Source organism: Thamnophis elegans, chromosome 6 (assembly GCF_009769535.1).
Source record: "Thamnophis elegans isolate rThaEle1 chromosome 6, rThaEle1.pri, whole genome shotgun sequence".
Taxonomy (NCBI): domain Eukaryota; kingdom Metazoa; phylum Chordata; class Lepidosauria; order Squamata; family Colubridae; genus Thamnophis; species Thamnophis elegans.
Window position 1 is genome coordinate 694,649 of NC_045546.1, and position 21,722 is coordinate 716,370.

Below are 21,722 nucleotides of genomic sequence, written 5' to 3' on the forward strand. Positions count from 1 at the left end.
GAGAGGCGTCAACCGGGGAAGTTTAAATCCCCCCCCCCTGAAAATAATATAGGAAAACAATTACTTCCAATTCTCTTCAATACAGGTTTAGTTATAGGATAAAATATTCTTGTTTTAGTTTTTAAAAAGAAAACTTGCATATCAATAACAGTATATTATACTCTCTTAATCAAAAAAAAAACCCCACATAAATGCATCGTAATATCAATTACACAAATGCAAATACGACTAAAGATTTTTATAATCAAATGATCTTGTCCATTAAATCCTGTGGGCCTGGTGGTCCCTCCACCTCTTCCGATCCTGCACTCCTTCCTTGAGTATAATCAAATCTCTCTCATAAGGGAATATTTTTATCTACTTAACCTATTCATCTTCTTGGTTCACTGTCATTAACAGTTTTATTGTTAAGAGTCGCCTGTGGCAAAACGGCAGCAAATGAATTTTTTAAAAAAAGAACCATTTGTATACGTTGGCAATAAGATATTCATCCTTGGGACAAAATTGGTTCTTCCATCTGTGAAAACAAAATTCCTTTTTTGCCCATTTCAAATCTCCCAAAAGTTCAAGAGCATGAAGACCAAATATTTGGACCAACACTGCCACATCTGGGAATACAGGAACTTTTCCACCATTGTTTGGGATTTGTTTATAACTTCAATATTACTTTAATACGATCCGTTTGCTTCTCTTTAATCGGTAGCAGCTGCTCCGGTGGGATGCCCACCCTCCTTCCAACCCAACGCAGGGGATCCTGAAATGAAATGGGTTCCTTCTAAATAGAGAACCGTTGCTGCGATAAATGTATTTGAGACCCCCGTGGCTCTTTCTACTTTACCTTTGGCATTTTGCTAGAGGGTTTTTTTTTTAATTCTATTTTTGTTCACTGGCTCTCGACCCCTTCCGCTCCCTTTCTCCGTCTCCTGCGTCTCTCCTTCTTGGATGGAGTTCTGTTTCCAGCTGGCTGAGCTACGGAAAACCCATCTGCAGCCCTTGGAGAGATTCTGCCTCTGCCGAGAGAGACTCCTCCTTCCTTCCTGCCCTCGGAGCGGCAAGGCAGCTCACGTATCTCCGCATGCCTCACCAGCATCTCCAGGTGAGGAGACCTGCGATGCCCCCGGCGGCCTCCTCTCTCTCCAGCCGCCTCTTGGTGGGCACGAACATGTCGCAGGCTCCCGAGGTTCGCACCTTCCTGCTTCTTGGGATCGCCCTGGGATTCTTCGGGATGCCAGGTAGGGCGGCGCACCCTACAATTTGAAGGCACCTGCAGGGTGTGTGTGTGCTCGACGAAAGAGGGGTTGTGCGAAGGGCAGGCTTTACCTGCTCCGCATCACAATCCTTGTGTCATTCGTGGGGTTCTCTCGATGGACGTTCTGGCTCACGGGGGTCCTTGAGATCCAACCTCTCTGGACTTTCCGATCCTGACGGAACAAGAATAATAGAGTTGGGGGGATCTTTGTCCGTCCCTCAAGGGTGGCAGGTGGGACCCCTCAGTTCAGGGCCTCTGAGCTCCATGTTTCCAGCGAGACACGGCGAGGCGCCTCTTAGCATCTCCATGGCAAGGCGGCTCGTCCAAGCAGCCTTTGGGAAGGGCCATCCGCTAAATTGCAATTCAATCGGCCCCGGCGAGGATAAGCAGGGCCAGTAATTGGAATTGGTGTGTCTTGATCTGTAAGCGAACCTTACAAGATGTCACCAGAAGTCCCCGAACAGCGGAAACAAGACACCTGTCATTAAACTTTCAAGCCAAGGGATGGCTCTGCATTTGGCAGATTGGACCAAGGAGGAGGTGGGTGCCGGAGGCAGAGAGGGAAGGGGCCAGGCAGTACCAGGGAGGCTGTGGTGAAGAGCAGTGGACTTGTCAGCACCTCTTCATTGAGTAATTAGGAAAGAAAACCACGAGACTCCATAGGTAGAAATCAAGTGTACTTTTACTAATTATAAATGATTAGAAGCGTAGCAAAGCGAAGTCTGATTATTTAGGCGTGAAAGCGGTTGATATATAGAATAACCCATTCCCACCCCTTGGCATCCCAGTTACAGTCCAATCATAATTCTCCCAATTGTCAGGTGTGAGATAACTTCGAAAGGCATCACCAAGATGGAATGTCGGTGCCGTTAGCCTTAGCGGGAACCTCCTACGCAGGCGTAGTCCGACAGGCAGCAGAACTCCAGAATCTTCCTCCAGCACAATTAGTAACCCCTCCCAAATACCATGCCCTCCCTCCCCGTTTCATGGCAGCCGAAGCAGCAGCAAAGCAGAGGCTGACAGGACTCTGGGTTCAAATCTGACTCCTCTTGAGGGGGGCTCCTCCTATGCCCTTGGTGTGGCCTCAACATGTAGATGTGTCGTCCCATCATCCGTGCCTGCAGGATGGCTGAATAACGAAGTATCCGCAGGGGAGCTTCCAAGCTCAAGAACGAATCAACTGGGCTGCAGGAGCCACGAAGAGCCCCTTTCTCCGGGCTCCCTTCTTTGATCTTTCGTTGGTTTTACGGGTCCAGGGATCCTCGTGGACAACCGATAGAACATGAGCCAGCTGTGTGGGTGCTGGAGCTGCCAGGAAAGCCAATGCAGGCCCAGCCTTCATCAACCGAGGGACGGCGTCAGGATCAAGAGAGGCGAAAGTCTTGCTCTGCACTGCACCAGTGGGGCCACGCTGGGAATCCCACCTCCAGTTCCGGTCCCCACCATCCTCAGAAGAATGCAGACAAGAGCAACGGTCAATGGGCTGGAGGCGAAATAGTCGCGATGGACGGTGGAGGGAGGTAGCCGTATCAAGCTCATCGGAGAGAAGGATCAGGGGGTGACATGATAGCAGCCTTCCAATATTTGAGGGGCTGCCACAGAGAGGAGGGGGGGCTCAAACTATTCTCCAAAGCCCCCGAAGGCAGGAGAAGAAGAAGTAACGGGTGGAAACTAATCAAGGAGGGAAGCAACCTGGAACTCAGGAGGGGTTTCCTGATAGAACAATCCGTCTGTCGAAAGAAAGAAAGAAAGAAAGAAGGAGGGAGGGAGGGAAGGAAGGAAGGAGGAAGGAAGGAAGGAAGGAAGAAAGAAAGAAGAAAGAAAAGGAAGGAAGGAAGAAAGAAAGAAGAAAGAAAGAAAGAAAGAAAAAGAAAGAAAGAGAAAGAAAGAAAGAAGAAAGAAAGAAAGAAAGAAAGAAAGAAAGAAAGAAAGAAAGAAAGAAAGAAGAAAGAGAAAGAAAGAAAGGCCTCCGGAGGTCGTGGCTGCTCCAGCAGTGGAGTTTCAAGAAAATGGGTTTTCAAGAAAAGTCTGGACAACCGTTTCTCCGGGATGATATAAGGTCTCCTGCCTTGAGCAGGGGGTTGGACTAGAGGACCTCCAGGGTCACTTCCAAGGCTAGGATTCTATGAGTCCCTGCGCCAGGTTTAGTCTAAGAGCACCCGTCTCTTTCAGGGCAGGAGATGGAGGGGAGAAATAGCTTCTGGGGCTCCTACAACCTAAATTCAAGCGAGAGCAACAGCCTGATCTTGTGCCAAGCCCGATTCGCAACTCCTGAGTTAAAGCCCTAAATCCATTTCCCTGCCCATCTTCAGCCGGGCCAGCCTTGCAACACTGTGAATTTCCATCTGAGCATTAATCCATCCAGAGCCCTCCTTTCATGCGATGTCAGTTCGGTTTAATTAGAGTCCTCCATTTGGCAGAGGGAGCGCTGGCCCAGGGCCAAGGATCCGCGTCCCGTGAAGAAGAGAGACGCTGAGCAGATGGCCAGCTCCTGGCACCTGTGCCTGGACCCGAATCCACCTGCGCTCAGAGAATGGACTTACCTGGGAGGGGTGAGGCTGGCCAGCAAGTGACCTTCTCCAGACCTTCCTTCTACTCACCCCCAGTTTGCTCCCAAAGGTTTCTCTGACCCTGAACCAATGCGAAAAGCAGGAACTGCTTCATTAACAGAGGGACGGAATCGAGATCACGTGAAGTATTAATAATGCTTTATAAGGCCTTGGGAAGGCCACAGGTGGAATATTTGCATCCAGTTTTGGTTGCCATGATATAAAAAAGATGTGGAGACTCTGGAAAGAGCCCCGAGAAGAGCAACAAAGAGGATAAGGGGACTGGAGGCTAAAACATATATGAAGAACAAAGAAAAAAAGAAAATTAAAACATATAAAGAACAGTTGCAGGAAATGGGTATATCTAGTTTGATGAAAAGAAGAACTAAGGGTGACAAGATAGCTGTAAGCCACCCAGAGTTATCCTATGGTAAGATGGGTAGCAGATAGATAGATGATAGATAGATAGATAGATAGATAGATAGATAGATAGATAGATAGATAGATAGATAGATAGATAGATGTGCAGCAGCTGCCAAAAAAGCCAACACAGTTCTAGGCTGCATAAACAGAGGGATAAAATCAAGATCGTGTGAAGGATTAATACCACTCTATAAGGCCTTGGGAAGGCCACACTTGGAATACGGCATCCAGTTTTGGTCGCCACAATGTAGAAAAGATGTGGAGACCCTGGAAAGAATGCAGAGAAGAGCAACAAAGAGGATTAGGGGACTGGAGACTATAACATATGAAGAACGGTTGCAGGAACTGGGTATGTCTAGTTTAATAGAAAGAAGGGCTAAGGGAGACATGATAGAAGTGTTCCAATATCTCAGGGGTTGCCACAAAGAAGAGGGAGTCAAGCTATTCTCCAAGGCACCTGAAGGCAGGACAAGAAGCAATGAGTGGAAACTAATCAAGGAGAGAAGCAACTTAGAAATGAGAAGAAATTTCCTGACAGTTAGAACAATTAATCGGTGGAACAGAATTTGCCTCCAGAAGTTGTGAATGCCCCAACACTGGATGCTTTTAAAAAGTGATCAGATAGCCATTTGTCTGGAACGGTATAGGATTTCCTGCCTAGGCAGGGGGTTGGACTAGAAGACCTCCAAGGTCCCTTCCAACTCTGCTATTGTATTGTAAAGATAGATGATAGATAGATAGATGATAGATAGATAGATAGATAGATAGATAGATAGATAGATAGATAGATAGATAGATAGATAGATAGATATAGAGGGGAGATCCATCTATTCTCCAAAGCACCAGAAGGCAGGATAAGAAAACAATGGATGGAAACTAACTAACCTGGATTTAAGGAGAAATTTCCCAGCAGAAAGGACAATTAACCAGTAGAACGAGCACTGGAGGTTTTCAAAAGCAGACTGGATAACCATGTGATCAGGATGGTATAAGATGGTCCCCTGCCTTGAGTAAGGGGTGGGACTAGAAGACCTCCAAGGCCCTATAACCATTGAAATTCCAGAAGCATCGGAAGACCCATCCTTTCTCCCATAGCCTCCCAACTTACTCAACCATCTAAACCCTGGTGCACTTCAACACCTTCGTAAAGGGAGACCAGCCGTAAACCATGGATATAGAGAGGGAGGGAGGGGCGCGGCTGTTCTCTTTTGAGGGAGGTTGGGAGAAGGGACCCAGAAGGCCTCTCTTGCCCCCCTTGGGCTTCCCTTGGCCCTTTCCTGCCTGGTTCTCCTACCTGGACCTTTTCTCAACAGGCTGCTCAGGAGCTCCGGGCAAGGTGGCCTACCAGCTGCTGCACCGGCTCTTTGCCAATTACTCCAGCGCTTTGCGGCCGGCAGAGGACACAGAGCGAGCACTCAACGTCACCCTTCAGGTCACCCTCTCCCAGATCATAGACATGGTAAGGGCGAAGGGGTCAGGGTTCCAAAGAGCATCTGAAAGTGAATCAGAGTCCGAGGCAAAGGATTCCTCAAAGTTCCAGTTTATTAAAGAGAGCCATGTTGGCACATCTGGGAAAACCTGAATCTGAAAGCTTCCCGGTTTCCCCACCCAGTTGAAAGTTCAAGATCTTGCTCCCCCCCCCACACACACCCATAAATCCATCCCATGGTCCAATCTCCCACCACCATGCTGGCAGCTTCCACCCATCCAGTTCCGGTCAGGTGCAGAGACAAAGGATGACCTTGGCTTTCTAAGAAGAATGTTGTTATGGCCACCTATCATCTAACATATCATCTCCGTACAATCCTCCCTCCCATTTTCCCACCATAGAAGATGCATAGTGGAATAACAGAAAGTTTCTGAGACCCAAAAGGAGAGATGGCTGCAGGCCTGAAGAAAGGTTGGGTGGAATGCCCCAATTTCAAGATTGGGGCCTGGTAAGAATCGGGGATACGGTAGTCCTTGACTCACGTTCCACCCTTGCACCCCAGATTTCTGTTGCTAAGCGAGGCAGCTGTTAAGGGAGTTTTGCCCCATTGTATGACCTTTCTTGCCACCTTGTTAAGTGAATCACTGCAGTTGTTAAGTTAGTAACCTGGTTGTTAAGTGAATCTGGCTTTCCCATCGACTTTGCTTGCCAGAAGGTCACCAAAGGGCATTAACACCAAACCTCAACTTTTTACTTGAAAATTTAAAAGTGCAAGAATACCCCACTCCTCCAAAAAGGGGAATCAAAGGGGATCACGTCCCACAACCCGTCATAAATATGAGCCAGTTGCCAAGCCTCCAAATTGTGACTACGTGACCAGAGAGGGGGGGAGAGGGGGCTGCTGCAACGGTCGTGTGAAAAACGGCCGTAAGTCATTTTTTTCACTGCCCCTGTAAGTTTGAATGGTCACTAAATGAACTATTTTACTTCAAGGACCACCTGTAGAAGACCCTCAGTGTTATCTCTCCATCTTCTTCTGGGTCTGCCTCGTGTGCTTTGATTTTTTTCCCTCTTTTTGTGTAGGCCTTATACCAGCGGTCCCCAAACTTGGCAGCTTTAAGACTTGTGGACTTCAACTCCCAGAATTCCACAGCCAGCTGGCTGTGGAATTCTGGGAGTTGAAGTCCACACGTCTTAAAGCTGCCAAGTTTGAAGTCCTCTGATCTAAGTGGAGAGATTGCAGAGGAAGGGATTACAAGAGAGTAAATTATGCTGGCTGTGGAATTCTGGGAGTTGAAGTCCACAAGTCTTAAAGCTGCCAACTTTGAAGACCTCTGCCTTATGCTATGCTATGGAATCCCAAGACTATCCTTATTCTATTCTTCTACAGGTCTTGGTCCCTCTCAGAGCGACCTGCCACATCCCAGGACCTGCCCCCTTTCTCCGGGGGTGGGGTGGTGGTGGGGGCAGCCTTTAATTTTTCCCTTCCATCCCAGGATGAGAGGAACCAAATCTTGACCGCTTACCTGTGGATCCGGCAGGTGTGGGTGGATGCTTACCTAAGCTGGGACAAGGAAGACTACGGTGGCATTGACAGCATCCAGATCCCCAGCAGCTACGTGTGGAGACCTGACATCGTCCTTTACAACAAGTAGGTGACGGAGGACGGGGGCAGAGGTGCGGGAGGGGGTTCCCTATGGAGGAGGAGGAGGAGGAGGAGGAGGAGGAGGAGGAAAGGCCCTGGAGGACAGCGGTGTGGAGGGCGCCATCCAAGGCTGGGCGAGGAGGTTCCACCTGAGCCTTGGGGGGTCCTCTGATGCAGACTCGGCAGAAGGAGGCCCATGGTCTCCACCGGGCACAGGGCGCGATACAGAATTATACTTTTATTTTGGCACCAAGATAGAAGGACCCCGGTTTGAAAAGCTCACCAAGGGCCAAGATTAAAATCTTACAGCAGTTTTTACAGCTAAGGGATGGTCGCATCCAGCCCTTTGCCCTTCCCCTAATAATGCATGCATAACGGATAATATTGGTTGATTATTTAGATTTCAGCCGCCCCCCCTAAACCCTAACGCCTCTTATGTTCAATAGCTCAACGTCACGTCACCTGTTTTTCACCCCAGGCCATCTTGCAAAGTGTGCCAGCTATGTGGGTTTGGGGGGTTTTCTTATACGCGAGCTATTCTTGTTCCTAATCTCCAGGCTAGTGGTTTTAAGGTGCTAACTTTTGTCTCGCTGTTAACGTGCAGCCCCCCCCCCTTCCTATTGCAGAGCAGAATAAAAGAGCAAACAGTTTTGTCTGAGGCAGCTCCCCTGTGACCCCCCCTCCCTCTTCAGGGAGAGAGACAGGAAAGGAGCAAAGCTCTTTATTGCCAAGGCAAAGAAATGAAGACAAGAGAAAATATTTGTATCAGCATTCCTATTCCTGACTCTCCTGTCCGTTCCATCCACACCTGGGTCCCGTCTCCTCTGATCCCCAGGGCCTCATCTGTGCACCCATCCCATCGCCTGATCCTCCAGTCTCTGCCCCACCCCCTCCCACCCTGACCCCTGCCCTCTCCTTGCCTCCCAAGTGCCGACGAGCAGTTCACCAGCTCCATGGAGACCAACGTGGTGATCCGCTGTGACGGGCGGATCAGGTGGGACTCGCCGGCCATCACCAAGAGCTCCTGCAAGGTGGACGTCTCCTATTTCCCCTTCGATGGGCAGCAGTGCCCCCTGACCTTCGGCTCCTGGACCTACAACGGCAACCAGATCGACCTGCTCAGCATGCAGGAGACGGGAGACCTGACGGACTTCGTGGAGAACGTGGAGTGGGAGGTTCTGGGGATGCCGGCCAAGAGGAATGTCATCACGTACGGCTGCTGCTCGGAACCCTATCCGGATGTCACCTACATGCTGCTGCTCAGGCGGAGGGCCTCCTTCTACGTCTTCAACCTTCTGCTGCCCTGCATCATGATCTCCTTCCTGGCCCCACTGGGCTTCTACCTTCCGGCAGACTCGGGCGAGAAGGTGTCCCTGGGGGTGACCGTTCTCCTGGCCCTCACCGTCTTCCAACTCCTGGTGGCCGAAAGCATGCCGCCCTCCGAGAACGTGCCCCTGATTGGTGAGTAGAGAGCCAAGGTCCCCCGTTGTAGGTCCTCCCACCGTCCCGTTCCCACACAGGCTGACCTGGATGTCTTTGGGGATCCACATCGTGGTTGTCCCAAAAGTGCTTTTCCAAAAAGGTTAGGCTTTCGTTATGTCTAACTTAATGAAAAGAAGGACTGAGGTGATGTGATAGCCGCGTTCCAATATCTCAGGGGCTGCCCCAAAGAAAAAGGACTCAACCTCTTCTCCAAAGGCCCCGGAAGGCAGGACAAGAAGCAACAGATGGGAACTAATCCAGGAGAGAAACAACGTGGGACTAGGAGAAACTTCCCGATAGAACAATTGGACAGTGGAACAGAAGTTGCCTCCAGAAGTTGTGAACGATCCAACACTGGAAGTTTTAAAGAAGAGATTGGACACCCATTTGACTGAAATGGTGTAGGGTTTCCTGCCTGAGCAGGGGGTTGGACTGGAAGACCTCCAAGGTCCCTTCCCACTGTTATTCTATCAAGGCCACCGGACTTTCTTGGGTTTTATACCTTGAAAATGGTTCACTTCTCATCCAAGAAGCTTCTAACACAGTGTTTCTCAACCTTGTCAACTTGAAGATGTCCGGACTTCAACTCCCAGAATTCCCCAGCCAGCGAATGCTGGCTGGGGAATTCTGGGAGTTGAAGTCCGGACATCTTCAAGTTGACAAGGTTGAGAAACACTGTCCTAGACACTTCCCCATCTTCAAGTTGACAAGGTTGAGAAACGGTGCTCTAGACTAACAACCAAGGGATAAACTAACACCTCTATCAAGGAATTGAATTCGCTGGCTGGGGAATTCTGGGAGTTGAAGTCCAGACATCTTCAAGTTGCCAAGGTTGAGAAATACTGTTCTAACAGTAGAACTAAAGAAGCTTCTTGGATCAGAAGCAAAACATTTTCACAGAGAAAGCCAAGACAGTCCGATGGCCTTTTGGGAAAGCACCCCTGGACAACCATGACCTGGAAATGGAATGGACCCCACCAAGGATTGCTCAGGAGCCTAATGTGACCACAGATGGAGACTGTCTCTTCTGCCCTGGTGGCCAATTGCCTTGATAGACACGGGGTTTGTTCAAGCACATGGCAGCAGCCAAGGGGAATGACCCAGGCCATTCTGGGGTGCAGCAATGGTGACACATGGTGGGGATAGCCTTCACCTTTCATGGTGCCACAGGTTCTTTTGTAGAAGTGTGCTCCAAAACACCCAAGTCAGCTAACACAACTCCATTTGAAAGCAGAATAAGAGAGTTACGAGGGATCTTGGCGGTCTTCAATCCCCCATCCAAGGCAGGAAGGAGACCATAGGCCAGTGGTTCCCAAACTTGGCAACTTTCAGACTTGTGGACTTCAACTCCCAGAATTCTCCAGCCAGAATTCTGGGAGTTGAAGTCCACAAGTCTTAAAGTTGCCAAGTTTGGGAACCACTGACCTATGCCATTGCGGACAAGTGGCTATCTAGTCTCTTCTTAAAAGCCTTCAAAGATGTCAGCACCCACAACCTCTGGAGAAAAGCCCTTCCTCCGATTAATTGTTCTCACTGCTAGGAAGTCTGTAGAGATTCTCAGCCATCCAGGTCGTGGTTGCCCCGAAGGTGCCTGTCCTCTTGAAAAAGCCCCTTTGGGACAGCTGTCACCTGGATGGCTGAGAATCTCTACAGACCTTCAGCTCTACAATTCGGGATGGAGACCCTTGGAATGGGGTGGGAGAAGGAAGTGGATTTCCAGAGAGAGAGGAAATGGCAGGCTACAGGAACCATTTGCACCACTCAGGGGACCTCCAGGTAGCCTCAATGACCTCCAAACTCCTCCAAAAGGATGCCAATGACCAGCTTTTCTGCAAGGAGTATCAGTCCTTCCCTTCCCCACTATCCTGTCAGAGCTGAAGAAGCTTCCTGGGTGAGAAGAGAAACATCTTCAAAAGAAAAAAAACAAGGAAGTCCATAATAGCCTCCTGAAAAAGCACCATTGGGAAGTTTCTCCTCAATTCCAGACTGCTTGTCTCCTGGATGAGTTTCCACCCATTGCTTCTAGTCCTGCCTTTGGGGGGGGGGGAATAATTTGCCCCCCTCCTCTTTGGGAAAGCCCCTGAAATATTGGAAGGTGCCATTATGTCCTTCTTTCCATTCATTCATTTCATTCCTTCCTTTCCCCCAACCTCCAGGGAAGTACTACATCGCCACCATGACGATGATCACGGCCTCCACCGCCTTGACCATCTTCATCATGAACATCCACCACTGTGGCCCCGGGGCCCGGCCCGTCCCCCGGTGGGCCCGCAAGTTTATTCTGCGGTACATGGCCCGCATCTTCTTCGTCTACGAAGTCGGGGACAGCTGCAAGAGCACCCCACAAGAGCCGGACCCACTCCCCCAAGTCCAGAGGGCCAGCGGTGAGGAATCCATGGGGGCAGGAGGGCCCCCTCCTTGGGAGGCCCCACTGTTCCGAGGGCCTGGACCCCTCCCCAAGGAGGCGGAGCCTGAGGAACAGCCCCCTTGCCCCCGAAGGACCTGCTGGTGCCACCAGGAGGGTGTCCTGTGGAACGTCGAGTACATCGCCAACTGCTTCCGAGAGCAGAAGGCCGCTTCCAGACGGACGGGGGAGTGGAAGAAGGTGGCCAAGGTGATGGACCGTTTCTTCATGTGGACCTTCTTTGCTATGGTGGCCATCATGAGTGTCCTGGTCGTGGGCCAAGCTGTGTGATGCCCGGCACCCGTTGTGTGGCTGGGAAAGGCAAGGGAGGAGCCGCTTGAAGGGAGGGGTGGGAGCACAGGGACCCTTAGGTGTGAGTCAGTGGCGGGGTGGGGTGGTGGTGGATGGGTGGGTGGGTGGGCCGCAGCTGTCAGGTGTGAAGAGCCAGGGACATTCGCCAGGTTCCAGCACAGAAGGTGTTATGATTGTTGACAATACCCAGGAATCTGGTCAACTAACAGTCAAAGCTACATTGGCCCTCTGAGGCTCAACAGAACTCCCAGGGAGCCGGACTTGGCTCTCTTGTGGCTGTGCAAAGATTCTGAACTGATGACATGTTTGACCCCACCTTTCCCCCTCAGCCTGATCAGCTCCTGCAACGGCCTTTCGGCAGCTTTCATGCAACCCCTCCTGTCTGTTGTCTGGAGTTTTAGGAGCACCTGCAAAGCGGTTGAAGGGAACCCCAATGTCCCCTTGGGCTGCAAGTGTGTTTGTGCTGTGGTGCTGGCTTTACACGGAGTTGCAAAACAGGGGTTGGTGGCATCGCCCTTCGGCTCCTGGTTCCATCCAGCTAGAGCAGTGTTTCCCAAACTTGGCAACTTGAAGATGTCCGGACTTCAACTCCCAGAATTCCCCAGCCAGCATTCGCTGGCTGGGGAATTCTGGAGAGTTGAAGTCCGGACATCTTCAAGTTGCCAAGTTTGGGAAACACTGAGCTAGAGATTCAATTTTTGGTAAGATGCAAAGAATTCCTGCCCAACCCCAGGAGGAAATGGGTGGCATGACTGCCATGGATGGATACGTCCCTGGAATAGGGAAGAGAATCTTTGTAGCCCAGGAATATACCATGGGGGGTCCTTGACGCTCTCTGAAATTGGCTGTTTCATGACCCAACTAGGGAACATCATCAGTACTAGCAGAGCAGATCCCCAAAAACCAAGAAGGAAACATAAAAAACAACAAAAACCCCAAACGGCTGCTTGTCAGCGATCAACACCCAGATGAGCAGAGATTTACGCTAAGATTAACAATAGACCATCAATCAGAAAGTAAACAGTCAGGAAACTACCAATTTAACAAACCCTCAGGAAACAGCCTAACGATTAAAGACTCACCAGGAATATCCCCACAAACCCTGGCTGGAAAAGCAAAGAGCAAACCCCCCCCCTTTCTTTTAGCACTGATGATGTCACCTAGTTGGGTCATGAAACGTCTGCAAGGAAACCATCCCAACCAACTCTTTGCTAATATAGAGACATTCCAAACAGAGGTGAATATGCTGAACTGTTTTGGTATAATGCTAATCTTTTGAAACCTTCTGCAAACTTTCTGCAAAAAGGGAGGAACAGTTTGCCAGCAGTATCTTATTAATTAGCTTCACTTCTCTGAAGAGTTTACAAGACTTTCCTCTTATTAACTTTGCAAATATATTACATAAAAAGAAAAGGAAACCATCCCTCTCCAAGAGCATCAAGAACTCAACAATCCTCCTCCTCCTCTTTCCTCCCCCTCTATGCAAGCCCCCCCCTCCCTTCTAACACTATTGATTTTATCTCATTGGGTCACGAAATGTCTGCAAGAAAACAACCGAGCTCAGAGACCCCCAAATGTCCCAGTAAGTCTCCCTGAGCATCTCTGCTTGGATTCACACAACACCTGGGAGTGATGCAGGTCTCTTCAACTTGGCTTGCCTTTTCCGGGGGGCCATCCCATTCCGGGCTGGCTGGTTAGTTTGGGGTTCTTTGAATTTCCAAACCTGGGAAATGGGTTAATTCTGTAGCCAGGTCGAGTATACAAATATTACACAATTGTGGCCAGAGAGAGTGACCCCGGGGGACCCTTCCAGAAGACCCAGGGCTTCTTCACACCAGCACCTGGCCAACATCTCACATCCTATCAGTTCTCACGTATAGACTTTGGGTGACCAGGCTAAATCCCTTCAGGACCACCATGATGGACGGTCACTTTGGAGATGATCACCTGAAGCTTCTTCTAGGAACAGTTCTGGCCTTTCATGGCCGCCTCTTCTGAAGGCAGAGAGTTCTCCGTTTCCTCATTGGCACACTTGAAGCTTTAAAGCGGGGGGCGGGGGGTGTCCAACCGCAGCACCTTTAAGACCTGTGGACTTCAACTCCCAGAATTCCCCAGTCAGCATGCCCAGGTTGAGAACCACTGGGCTGGGGGAATCTTTCTGGTCCCTTCTAAGTCTATCATTCACGGCTGGCTGGGGAATTCTGGGAGTTGAAGTCCATAAGTCTCCTCCTTTAGTAAAATCGAGCAAGGAAGCGCCACCTCTTGGCCCACGGAAGCCATGCCAACCGGCCTCTTCTTCTGCTGCTGCTGCTGCTGCTTGACTGGCACCCTCGGGAAAAGGGTGGGGAGACCTTCCCCAGCTGTTAAATCACAGGAACCCCGGAGGTCCAAGGAGCCCCACAGCAAGGAGGGGACCCCAGAGGAGGAGAGGGGCTCGGTCTTTGGCTGAGAAAGGGCTCCAGCCTCCACCTGCCCAGAAAAAGGAAGAGAAGCTGGCTCCTGTTCAGATGATGCCCCCTGCCTGCCCAACTGCACTTTGCCACCTAAGACAATGACAACCCCCCCCCCCAAATGATCTCCATCCCAAGCAGCCTCTGCCCCTAATCTCCCCCCCTTATAAGGGCAGCCTTCTGGGCCTGGAATCTGTTTTGTTTCACCTCTTGTGGGTGGGATGGGTGGGGAGGGTGGGATGAGGACAGACCCTTCCCCAAACCTTCTGGTCAGGGATTGGCCAGTTCTTCTCCAGACCTGCTCGGCACACACACACACCGACTGCCCCCTCCCTGCCCCCGCTGACTCTCTCACCAGGCTCCCAGCAAGGGAGAGGAGGGGTAACAGGCAGAAGGAACAGCGGCTTTTCTGCCAGTTTCAGTCTCCCTCTTCTCTCTTCCTCCCTTGAGGTAAGAATCCGTTTCGGTCCTCAGGGTGTGACTGGCCTCGCCATCCCTCTGCCCCATGGCTTCCCAGGTGTTTCCTCATCCGTGTGCTTTTAGGGGAAATGGGGGGGGATGAGGAGGGGATGCCACCGCTGAGTTTCCCAGACAGAGTCCTGAAGTCCATCCGTCCCATTCCCACTGCAGTGCCTGATGGTTGGTGTCTCCCCTGTGATTGATGATCTACCCAACAAGAGTATACCTGTTGTGGCCTGTCGGCTGCCGGCCCCTCTAGCAGCCAAGTAGGAGGGGGGAAGGAGGAGGAGGAGGAGGTGTGGGAGTCAGGATCAGCCTCAAGGCAACCTGAAAGCTCCGAGGGGGAAGAGGGGATGGAGCTGGCAGAGAGACAGGCAGAGGTGGAGCCTGGGCTGTCAATCAGCCTTCGGAGGGAGCGTCAATAGCCCCCAGGTCTGGAGGGGGCTGATGAGGAAGAGGAGGAACAGCTGGGCCCAGTGCCTGATACGCGGATGCACAGAAGGCAGAGGAGAGGAGAGCAGTGGAAATCTATGGGCTGGTCCTTGGGACGGAAGAGCCACTGCTGCTAGTGAAACCCCACCCTAACCCTGGGGATAAAAGGCAGGGGGCAGAGATGAATAGGTGTGGCAGAGGAGAGGAGAGCAGTGGAAATCTATGGGCCGGTCCTTGGGACGGAAGAGCCACCACTGCTAGTGAATCCCCACTCTATCTCCAGGGATCAAAGGCAGGGGGTGGAGAGGAATAGATGGGGTAGACAACTATTCGTCTCCCAGCCGGAGGGACTTGTTAGCCTGTGGTGAGAGAGAGACTTTTTGCCAGGGCTGCTGGCACTCTCATACTTGAGAGACCGCCTTCTGCCAATTACCTCCCTGCGACCAATTAGATCACACAGATTGGGCCTCCTCCGTATTCCATCGGCCAGCCAGTGCCGGCTGGCAACTACAAGGAGGAGAGCCTTCTCGGTGGCTGCTCCGACCCTCTGGAACGAACTCCCCGTGGAGATTCGAACCCTCACCACCCTCCAGGCCTTCCGCACAGCCCTTAAGAACTGGCTAGCCCGTCAGGCCTGGGGACAAGGATAGCCGCCCCTCCCGAATGATGAATGTATGTTGCTTATTATTTTTATTATATGTGTCTATGTCATTGTTTGTATTTCCCCCTCCCTGATTTTATGTGAGCCGCCCTGAGTCCCCTCAGGGAAAAGGGCGGCCTATAAATGTTAATAAACAGAAACAAACAAACAAACAGAAACAGAGGAATAGATGTGGCAGAGGAGAGGAGAGTAGTGGAAATCTATGGGCTGGTCCTTGGGACGGAAGAGCCACTGCTGCTAGTGAAACCCCACCCTAACCCTGGGGATAAAAGGCAGGGGGCAAAGATGAATAGGTGTGGCAGAGGAGAGGAGAGCAGTGGAAATCTATGGGCCGGTCCTCGGGAAGAGCCACCGCTGCTAGCGAAGCCCTGCTCTATCTCTGGGGATGAAAGGCAGACGGTGGAGATGAATAGATGGGGTAGACAACTATTCGTCTCCCAGCCGGAGGGACTTGTTAGCCTGTGGTGAGAGAGAGACTTTCTGCCAGGGCTGCCGGCACTCCTAATGAAGGGAACATTGGTTTAGCTACCGAGGGTTTTGTTGTGTTTGGGGAGCCACCGGCTCACTCCCAGATCAGGGCAACGCCCCAGAACAGGCACTTGGGAAAGATGCGCACAGCGATGAGAGAAAGGCAGCCATTTTGGGTGGGGAAGGGATGGGGAAGGGGGGGGTTCATGCAGTGCTGGTGGGAGCCCCAGGTGAGCAATTCCAACAGGGGCGGGGGAGCCGCCTTCACTCACCTGACCTGAAGAGGCATTTCCGCATCTGGCACTTTTTCTCTGCAGAGGGAAAAGAAGTTTGAGAGTGAAAAGAGAAGAGATTGCTGGCCTTCCTGGGAGCATTTGCATATCCACCAGAGGATTCTGGGAGAGCGAAGAGGAGCAACAGAGAAGTGGGGTTTTACCTACATCGTCCCAAAGGTGCTTCTCCCCCCCCCTCCTTTCGAAAGGGAACTTTCTTTTCTTTTTTTCTTTGAAAACATTTCACGCCTCATCCAAGAAGCTTCTTCAGTTCTAACTTCACTTTAACCATGACCGGGATGACTGAGAGCCTCCTTTGAGATTTCCCTACATGAATGGGGTGTATTTAGCCTAGAGAAGAGAAGGACCAGGTGGAGTAACAGAATAATGGCACAACCTTCTCTTATTCTGACCTGCATCCTAACACAGATCCTCCTGGGAGGGAAATACAGGAGGTCCTTGACTTACAACAACAACTGAGCCCAAAATTTATGTTGCTAAGCGAGACATTGGTTAAGTGGTTTTTTGTCCCATTTTACAACCTTGCTTGACCCAGTTGTTAAGCGAATCACTGCAGTTAAGTCTGCAAACCGGTTTTTAAGCAAATCCGGCTTCTCGCTGACTTTGCTTTTCAGAAGTTCGAAAAAGTGGATCACGTGACACACCCCCACCCCCAGGCCATTGGAACCGTCATAAATACAAGTCAGTTTCCAAAGAGTTCGAATTTTGATCACACAACCATGAGGATGCTGCAGTGGTCATAAGTGTGAACATTGGTCATAAGTGACTTTTTTCCGTGACGTTGTAACGTAAATGAACTGTTGTAAATCAAGGACCACCTGTAGTCCCCAAACGGTTGCAATCCATTGTACCCAAATTCCTGCGTAAGACCCCTGCAACGGTTAACACACCTGCCCTGTGGAGCCCCTCTGTTTCAGGGGAGACCCCCAGGGTCTACGCTGGGACCATGACTACAGTAGCTCAGCAAGAGAACCTCTTGTCTCTACTCCTCCCTTGCTCCGCAGTCTGCTTCCTTGTTCTTCAGTTGCTAAGTTGTCTCCCACTCTGCCACCCCCAAGGACCCCCGCATGCCAGCTGGGAGCTGAAGAAGCTTCCCGAATGAGAGAAGCGAAATGTCTTCTAAGGAAAAATAAAAAAGTCCAGTGTTGCCTCTTGTGGGGGAAAAAAGCTCATCTGGAGCAACTGTGACCCAGAGGACCGAGAACAATCTCCGTAGATCAAGGCTCTCCGAACTTAGAAGGAAGGGGGGAAGGAAGGAGGAAAGGAAGGGGGGAAAGGAAGGAGAGAAGGAGAAAAGAAAGGAGGGAAGGAAGGAAGGAGGGTAGGAAGGAGGGAAGCAGAGAAGGAGGGAAGGGGAAAGAGGGAGGGAAGGAAGGAGGGAAGGAAAGAGGGAGGGAGGGAAGTAGGACCATTGTAGGATAAGATGGATCTATGGGATGTTAAGAAAGCAATCTTCAAGTATATTGTCAACTGCAGGGAAAAATTGTTATAAATACATATTATTAATAACAGTTATGAAATCATATAATTGTGAATGTATATATGAAATTGATAAAATAAAATAATAATAATAAAAAAAGGCTCTCCGAACTCGGCCACTTCAAGACTTGTGGACTGCAGCTCACAGAATTCCCCAGGCAGCAGAGCCAGCAAATCCTGCCAGCTGCCGTCCACAAGTCTTGGAGTGGCCGAGGTCGGAGACCCCTGCCGTAGACGTTTCTTTGAGTGTCTTTTGCTTCCCACCCAGCTCCTTCTCCTCTTCTTGAGGTTTCTTCAGCTCCACTCCTCTGATGAGAAGAAGCAAAGGGAAAATAGCAATAGCAATAGCAATTAGGCTTATATGCCGCTTCATAGGGCTTTCAGCCCTCTCTAAGCGGTTTACAGAGTCAGCATATCACCCCCACAGTCTGGGTCCTCATTTCACCCACCTCGGAAGGATGGAAGGCTGAGTCAACCTTGAGCCGGTGAGATTTGAACCGCTGAACTGCAGATAACAGTCAGCTGAAGTGGCCTGCACCCTAACCACTGCGCCACCTCGGCTCATTAAAAAAAACGAAGCCCAGTTGCCTCTTGAGAAAAAAGCCCCCTTGGGACACCCCTAACCTGGAGGACTGGGAATAATCTCCGTAGGCATAGGAGTGGGTTCCTGCCAGCATTGGTGACCGCGCATTTGCGCATTTGCACTTAAAAGGTCTGCACATTCGCACACCGTTAAAAAAAAAAGAGAGGGGGTTACATTTTTTCAATGAAGTTTGTTCTGCGCGTGTGCAGAACAGAAATTAAAGATGGCAGCACCCAGGATAGAACCAGTATGGCCACATGTCCGGCCGAGGTACGACCTATTCCGCCAAACCGGGCTGTACTGGTAGGAACCCACCTCTGGATGCCAGGCTCCCCTTGTCCTCCCCCGTCTCTCTTTGTCCAATGCATGTTCATCGCATCAGTGACACTATCTGATGCCAAAGGTGGACCTTAAAAAACCGAGAGGGGAGGAAAAGCGACTCGTTTGAGCTGCAGGGTCAGAGGGGGGCTAAGGAGACCCACGGGCAAAAACGGCAGCCCGTAACACCACCAGGCACGTCCCCGGGAGACAGAATCAGAGAATGGCCTCTCAGTTATGCTGGCCATGGCTTGTGAGGGAATTCACTGGAGAGGAATTCACTGCTTGGAAAAGATGGCACTCAAAGGAAATTAGGCCACCCAAGAACACCATCAAAGCCGCCACTGGCCAGAGGACAGAAAAACTCAGTGCAAGAACAGGAGATGTGGGGAGACTACCTGGCCCAGAGGGACTGAATGGACATCATCATCATCATCATCATCATCATCATCATCATCATCACCACCCATCTATCTGGAGTTTTAGCGGCTACCTTTCACAAACACGCAGTTGTAGTTGCTGTCGTCTTCCAGCGAGAGAAGATGGATGAAGTTGGTCTCTTGGCCCTTGGTGAAGTTGACCACCTTGAACTTCTCAAAGGGAGGGATGAGGACCTCTTCCTCACCCGGGAAGAACGAATAGTTCTTGATGTTGACCCCGTAGCAGGTCTCGATGGTGAAGAAGCTGTCGGTGCCGAAGCGCAGAGCGCTCTCGTTGCTCCGCGAGGACGAGGTGAATTGCCCAAAGCGGACCAGTTTGGCGCGCTCGGAAGCGAAGCGGACGTTTCTGACGCCCCGATACACCTTCTGGCACCGGGGCGCGGCGGTGATGCCCAGTTGGTGGAGGGCTCGGGTGAGGAGAAAGTGGAAGGCCTTGAAATGGAAGTGGTTGAGGTAGCTGTCCCTGGTGCGCCCAGCGTCCCTCACGGCTGTGTTGAAGTCCTTGTGGAAGCGGCCTTGGACCGTGTAGGCCATGAGGGCGATGGCGTGCTCTGGTTTGAGGGTGGAGGACTCTGAGAAAGAGGCCTTCCTCTCCTTCCACATGGAGGCCGCCTCTGCCCAGGCGTCGGCGTAGACTCTGTTGGTGGCAAACTCTGTGCGGTTCAGCTCCACCAGTTCTGCTTCCATCAACTCCACGCAACCCTTGTACTGGTCATCGAAGGACGCCGCGGCCATGTTGAGAAGCACCTCCTTGACGGAGAAGAGGTCTCTCCTTATTTTGAGGGGGAAAGCAAAGACCTGGAGCAGGAGAAGGACAGGAATGGGCGGAAGGAAGACGAGGGCCCAGATGGGGCTGGTGGCTTTGTAAACTTTACGCTACTGAATTGAAGGTTTTTAAATAGGAGGGAAGAATAGAAAGAATAGAATAGAATGGAATGGAATGGAATGGAATGGAATGGACTACAGTGGAGATAAGGTAAGATAAGGGAAGGGAAGGGAAGGGAAGGGAAGAGAGAGGGAAGGGAAGGGAAGGGAAGGGAAGAGAAGAGAAGAGAATATAGAATAGAAGGGAAGGGAAGGGAAGGGAAGGGAAGAGAGAGAAGAGAAGAGAAGAGAAGAAAAGAGAAGAGAAGAGAAGAGAAGAGAAAGAGAAGCAGTGGTGTAGAGCTGTGGTTTCCAACATGGGCCCCACGCCCCACAGGGGGGCAATTTATTTTCAATGGGGGCAATTAGAACCTTGTTTAAACCAGGTTAATGGCCTTTTAGGCATCCTCCACTTGAGCAGAGTTCACGTTTTGAGTAAAATTAGAATTACATGTCCTGGGGGGGGGGGAGGGATCAGGATTTTAAAGATGCTTAGGTGGGGCGTGGCCCCAAAAAGGCTTGGAAGCCACTGGTGTAGAGTCAGCCAAGGTCCCTCTCCATGACTGACAGGGAATGTGAATCCAAATCTCACCAATTTTAGATTCGAACCTTCGTTACAACATCACGGTGGGCGATTTAAAGAATTCTACACTCAACCTGGGCTGGTGGATTATTCCTGAGGACCTCGAAATACCTGCACGGTTTCAGTTGGCCTGATAAAAGTGTTGCCTCATTATGGATTTTGGAAGAGTGACATTCCAGGGCTTTTGGTGGCACTTTCGCTGTTGCAAGCTTTCCCTTCATACCTGAACATTCCCCATCAGGAGCCACGTCAAACAGAGCGCCAGACGCTTCATTCTTCACTCCTTTCAAAGCAAAAGAGAGATTATCATTCCCGTTATTCCTGCCTTCAAATGCCAGAATAGAACAGGACAAAATAACAGAGTTGGACGGGACCTTGGAGGTCTTCTAGTCCAGCCCCCTGCTCAAGCAGGAGGCAACCTATCCCGTTTCAGAGAAATGGCTGTCCAATCTCTTCCTAACAACCTCCAAGTGATGGAGCATTCACAACCTCTGGTGGTAAGCAGTTCCACTGGTTAATTGTCCTCACTGTTAGAAAGCTTCTCCTTCATTCCAAGTTGCTTCTCTCCTTATTATCGTTTCATCTGTTGCTTCTTGTCCGGCCTTCTGGTGCTTTGGAGAATAGTTCGACACCCCCCCCCCAAAAAAAAATCTTCTTTGTGGCCGCCCCTCAGATAACCGAAGGCTGCTATCATGTCTCCCCTGGTCCTTCTTTTCACCAACTTCATGTATTTTGGGTCAGTGTGGCCTTACCAAGCATTATAAAGGGGTGGAACTAACACTCCACATGATCTTGGTTCTCTGTGACATAGAAAAGAGATCTGGGGGCTTATAGATCTCTTTCAGGATCTTTCCCTTCCCACCCACCCCAACTCTGGATCCCTCCACAGATCCCCATGAGCTGCAGGGATCCTTCTCCCGTTAAACTGAGCAGCACCACCGGAAGAAAGGCAGAAAGTTCAACTCCAAACAGCAACAAGGAAGGCTAGGAAACGTCAGGGGGGGATTGTCTTACTGGAAGTCGGGGTTCAACGCAGGTGAGCATCCACCTTCAGCAAACCTGAAGACTTACAGACCCGCAACCGTTTTGTTTGCAATTTGTTAGATTTGCTCTTCAGCCGGCATGCCAGTTATGGGCTGCATTAGAGAAAATTGCCTCCAGGTTCTTCCCAAGGCGAGACGGCCGTTCAGGAAAGCAAC

General features: G+C 50.7%; 2 protein-coding genes across 2 annotated transcripts; one reads left to right on the forward strand and one right to left on the reverse strand.

Annotated features, from left to right (window-relative positions):
* Positions 1–1,162: 1,162 nt before the first annotated feature.
* On the forward strand, positions 1,163–11,472 carry CHRNA10 (cholinergic receptor nicotinic alpha 10 subunit). Its single transcript, XM_032219676.1, has 6 exons — positions 1,163–1,232; positions 5,535–5,680; positions 7,147–7,301; positions 8,224–8,756; positions 10,934–11,145; positions 11,239–11,472. Exons 1-6 carry the CDS (start codon positions 1,163–1,165, stop codon positions 11,470–11,472), a joined length of 1,350 nt encoding a protein of 449 aa, XP_032075567.1.
* A 4,755-nt stretch (positions 11,473–16,227) lies between these two features.
* ART1 (ADP-ribosyltransferase 1) lies at positions 16,228–20,797 on the reverse strand. The gene is made up of 3 exons (XM_032219677.1): positions 20,747–20,797; positions 19,130–19,874; positions 16,228–16,274 (listed from the first exon to the last, which is right to left on the reverse strand). Exons 1-3 carry the CDS (start codon positions 20,795–20,797, stop codon positions 16,228–16,230), a joined length of 843 nt encoding a protein of 280 aa, XP_032075568.1.
* Between the last annotated feature and the right edge of the window lie 925 nt (positions 20,798–21,722).

Coding starts and splice junctions, on each gene's coding strand:
- CHRNA10 (XM_032219676.1), top strand. CDS start 1,163: ATGTCGCAGGCTCCCGAGGTTCGCACCTTCCTGCTTCTTGGGATCGCC. Junction 1,233..5,534: donor GGGATTCTTCGGGATGCCAG/GTAGGGCGGCGC, acceptor TTTTCTCAACAG/GCTGCTCAGGAGCTCCGGGC. Junction 5,681..7,146: donor TCTCCCAGATCATAGACATG/GTAAGGGCGAAG, acceptor CTTCCATCCCAG/GATGAGAGGAACCAAATCTT.
- ART1 (XM_032219677.1), bottom strand. CDS start 20,797: ATGAAGCGTCTGGCGCTCTGTTTGACGTGGCTCCTGATGGGGAATGTT. Junction 19,875..20,746: donor TCCTGATGGGGAATGTTCAG/GTATGAAGGGAA, acceptor CTCCTGCTCCAG/GTCTTTGCTTTCCCCCTCAA. Junction 16,275..19,129: donor CAACTGCGTGTTTGTGAAAG/GTAGCCGCTAAA, acceptor TTCCCTCTGCAG/AGAAAAAGTGCCAGATGCGG.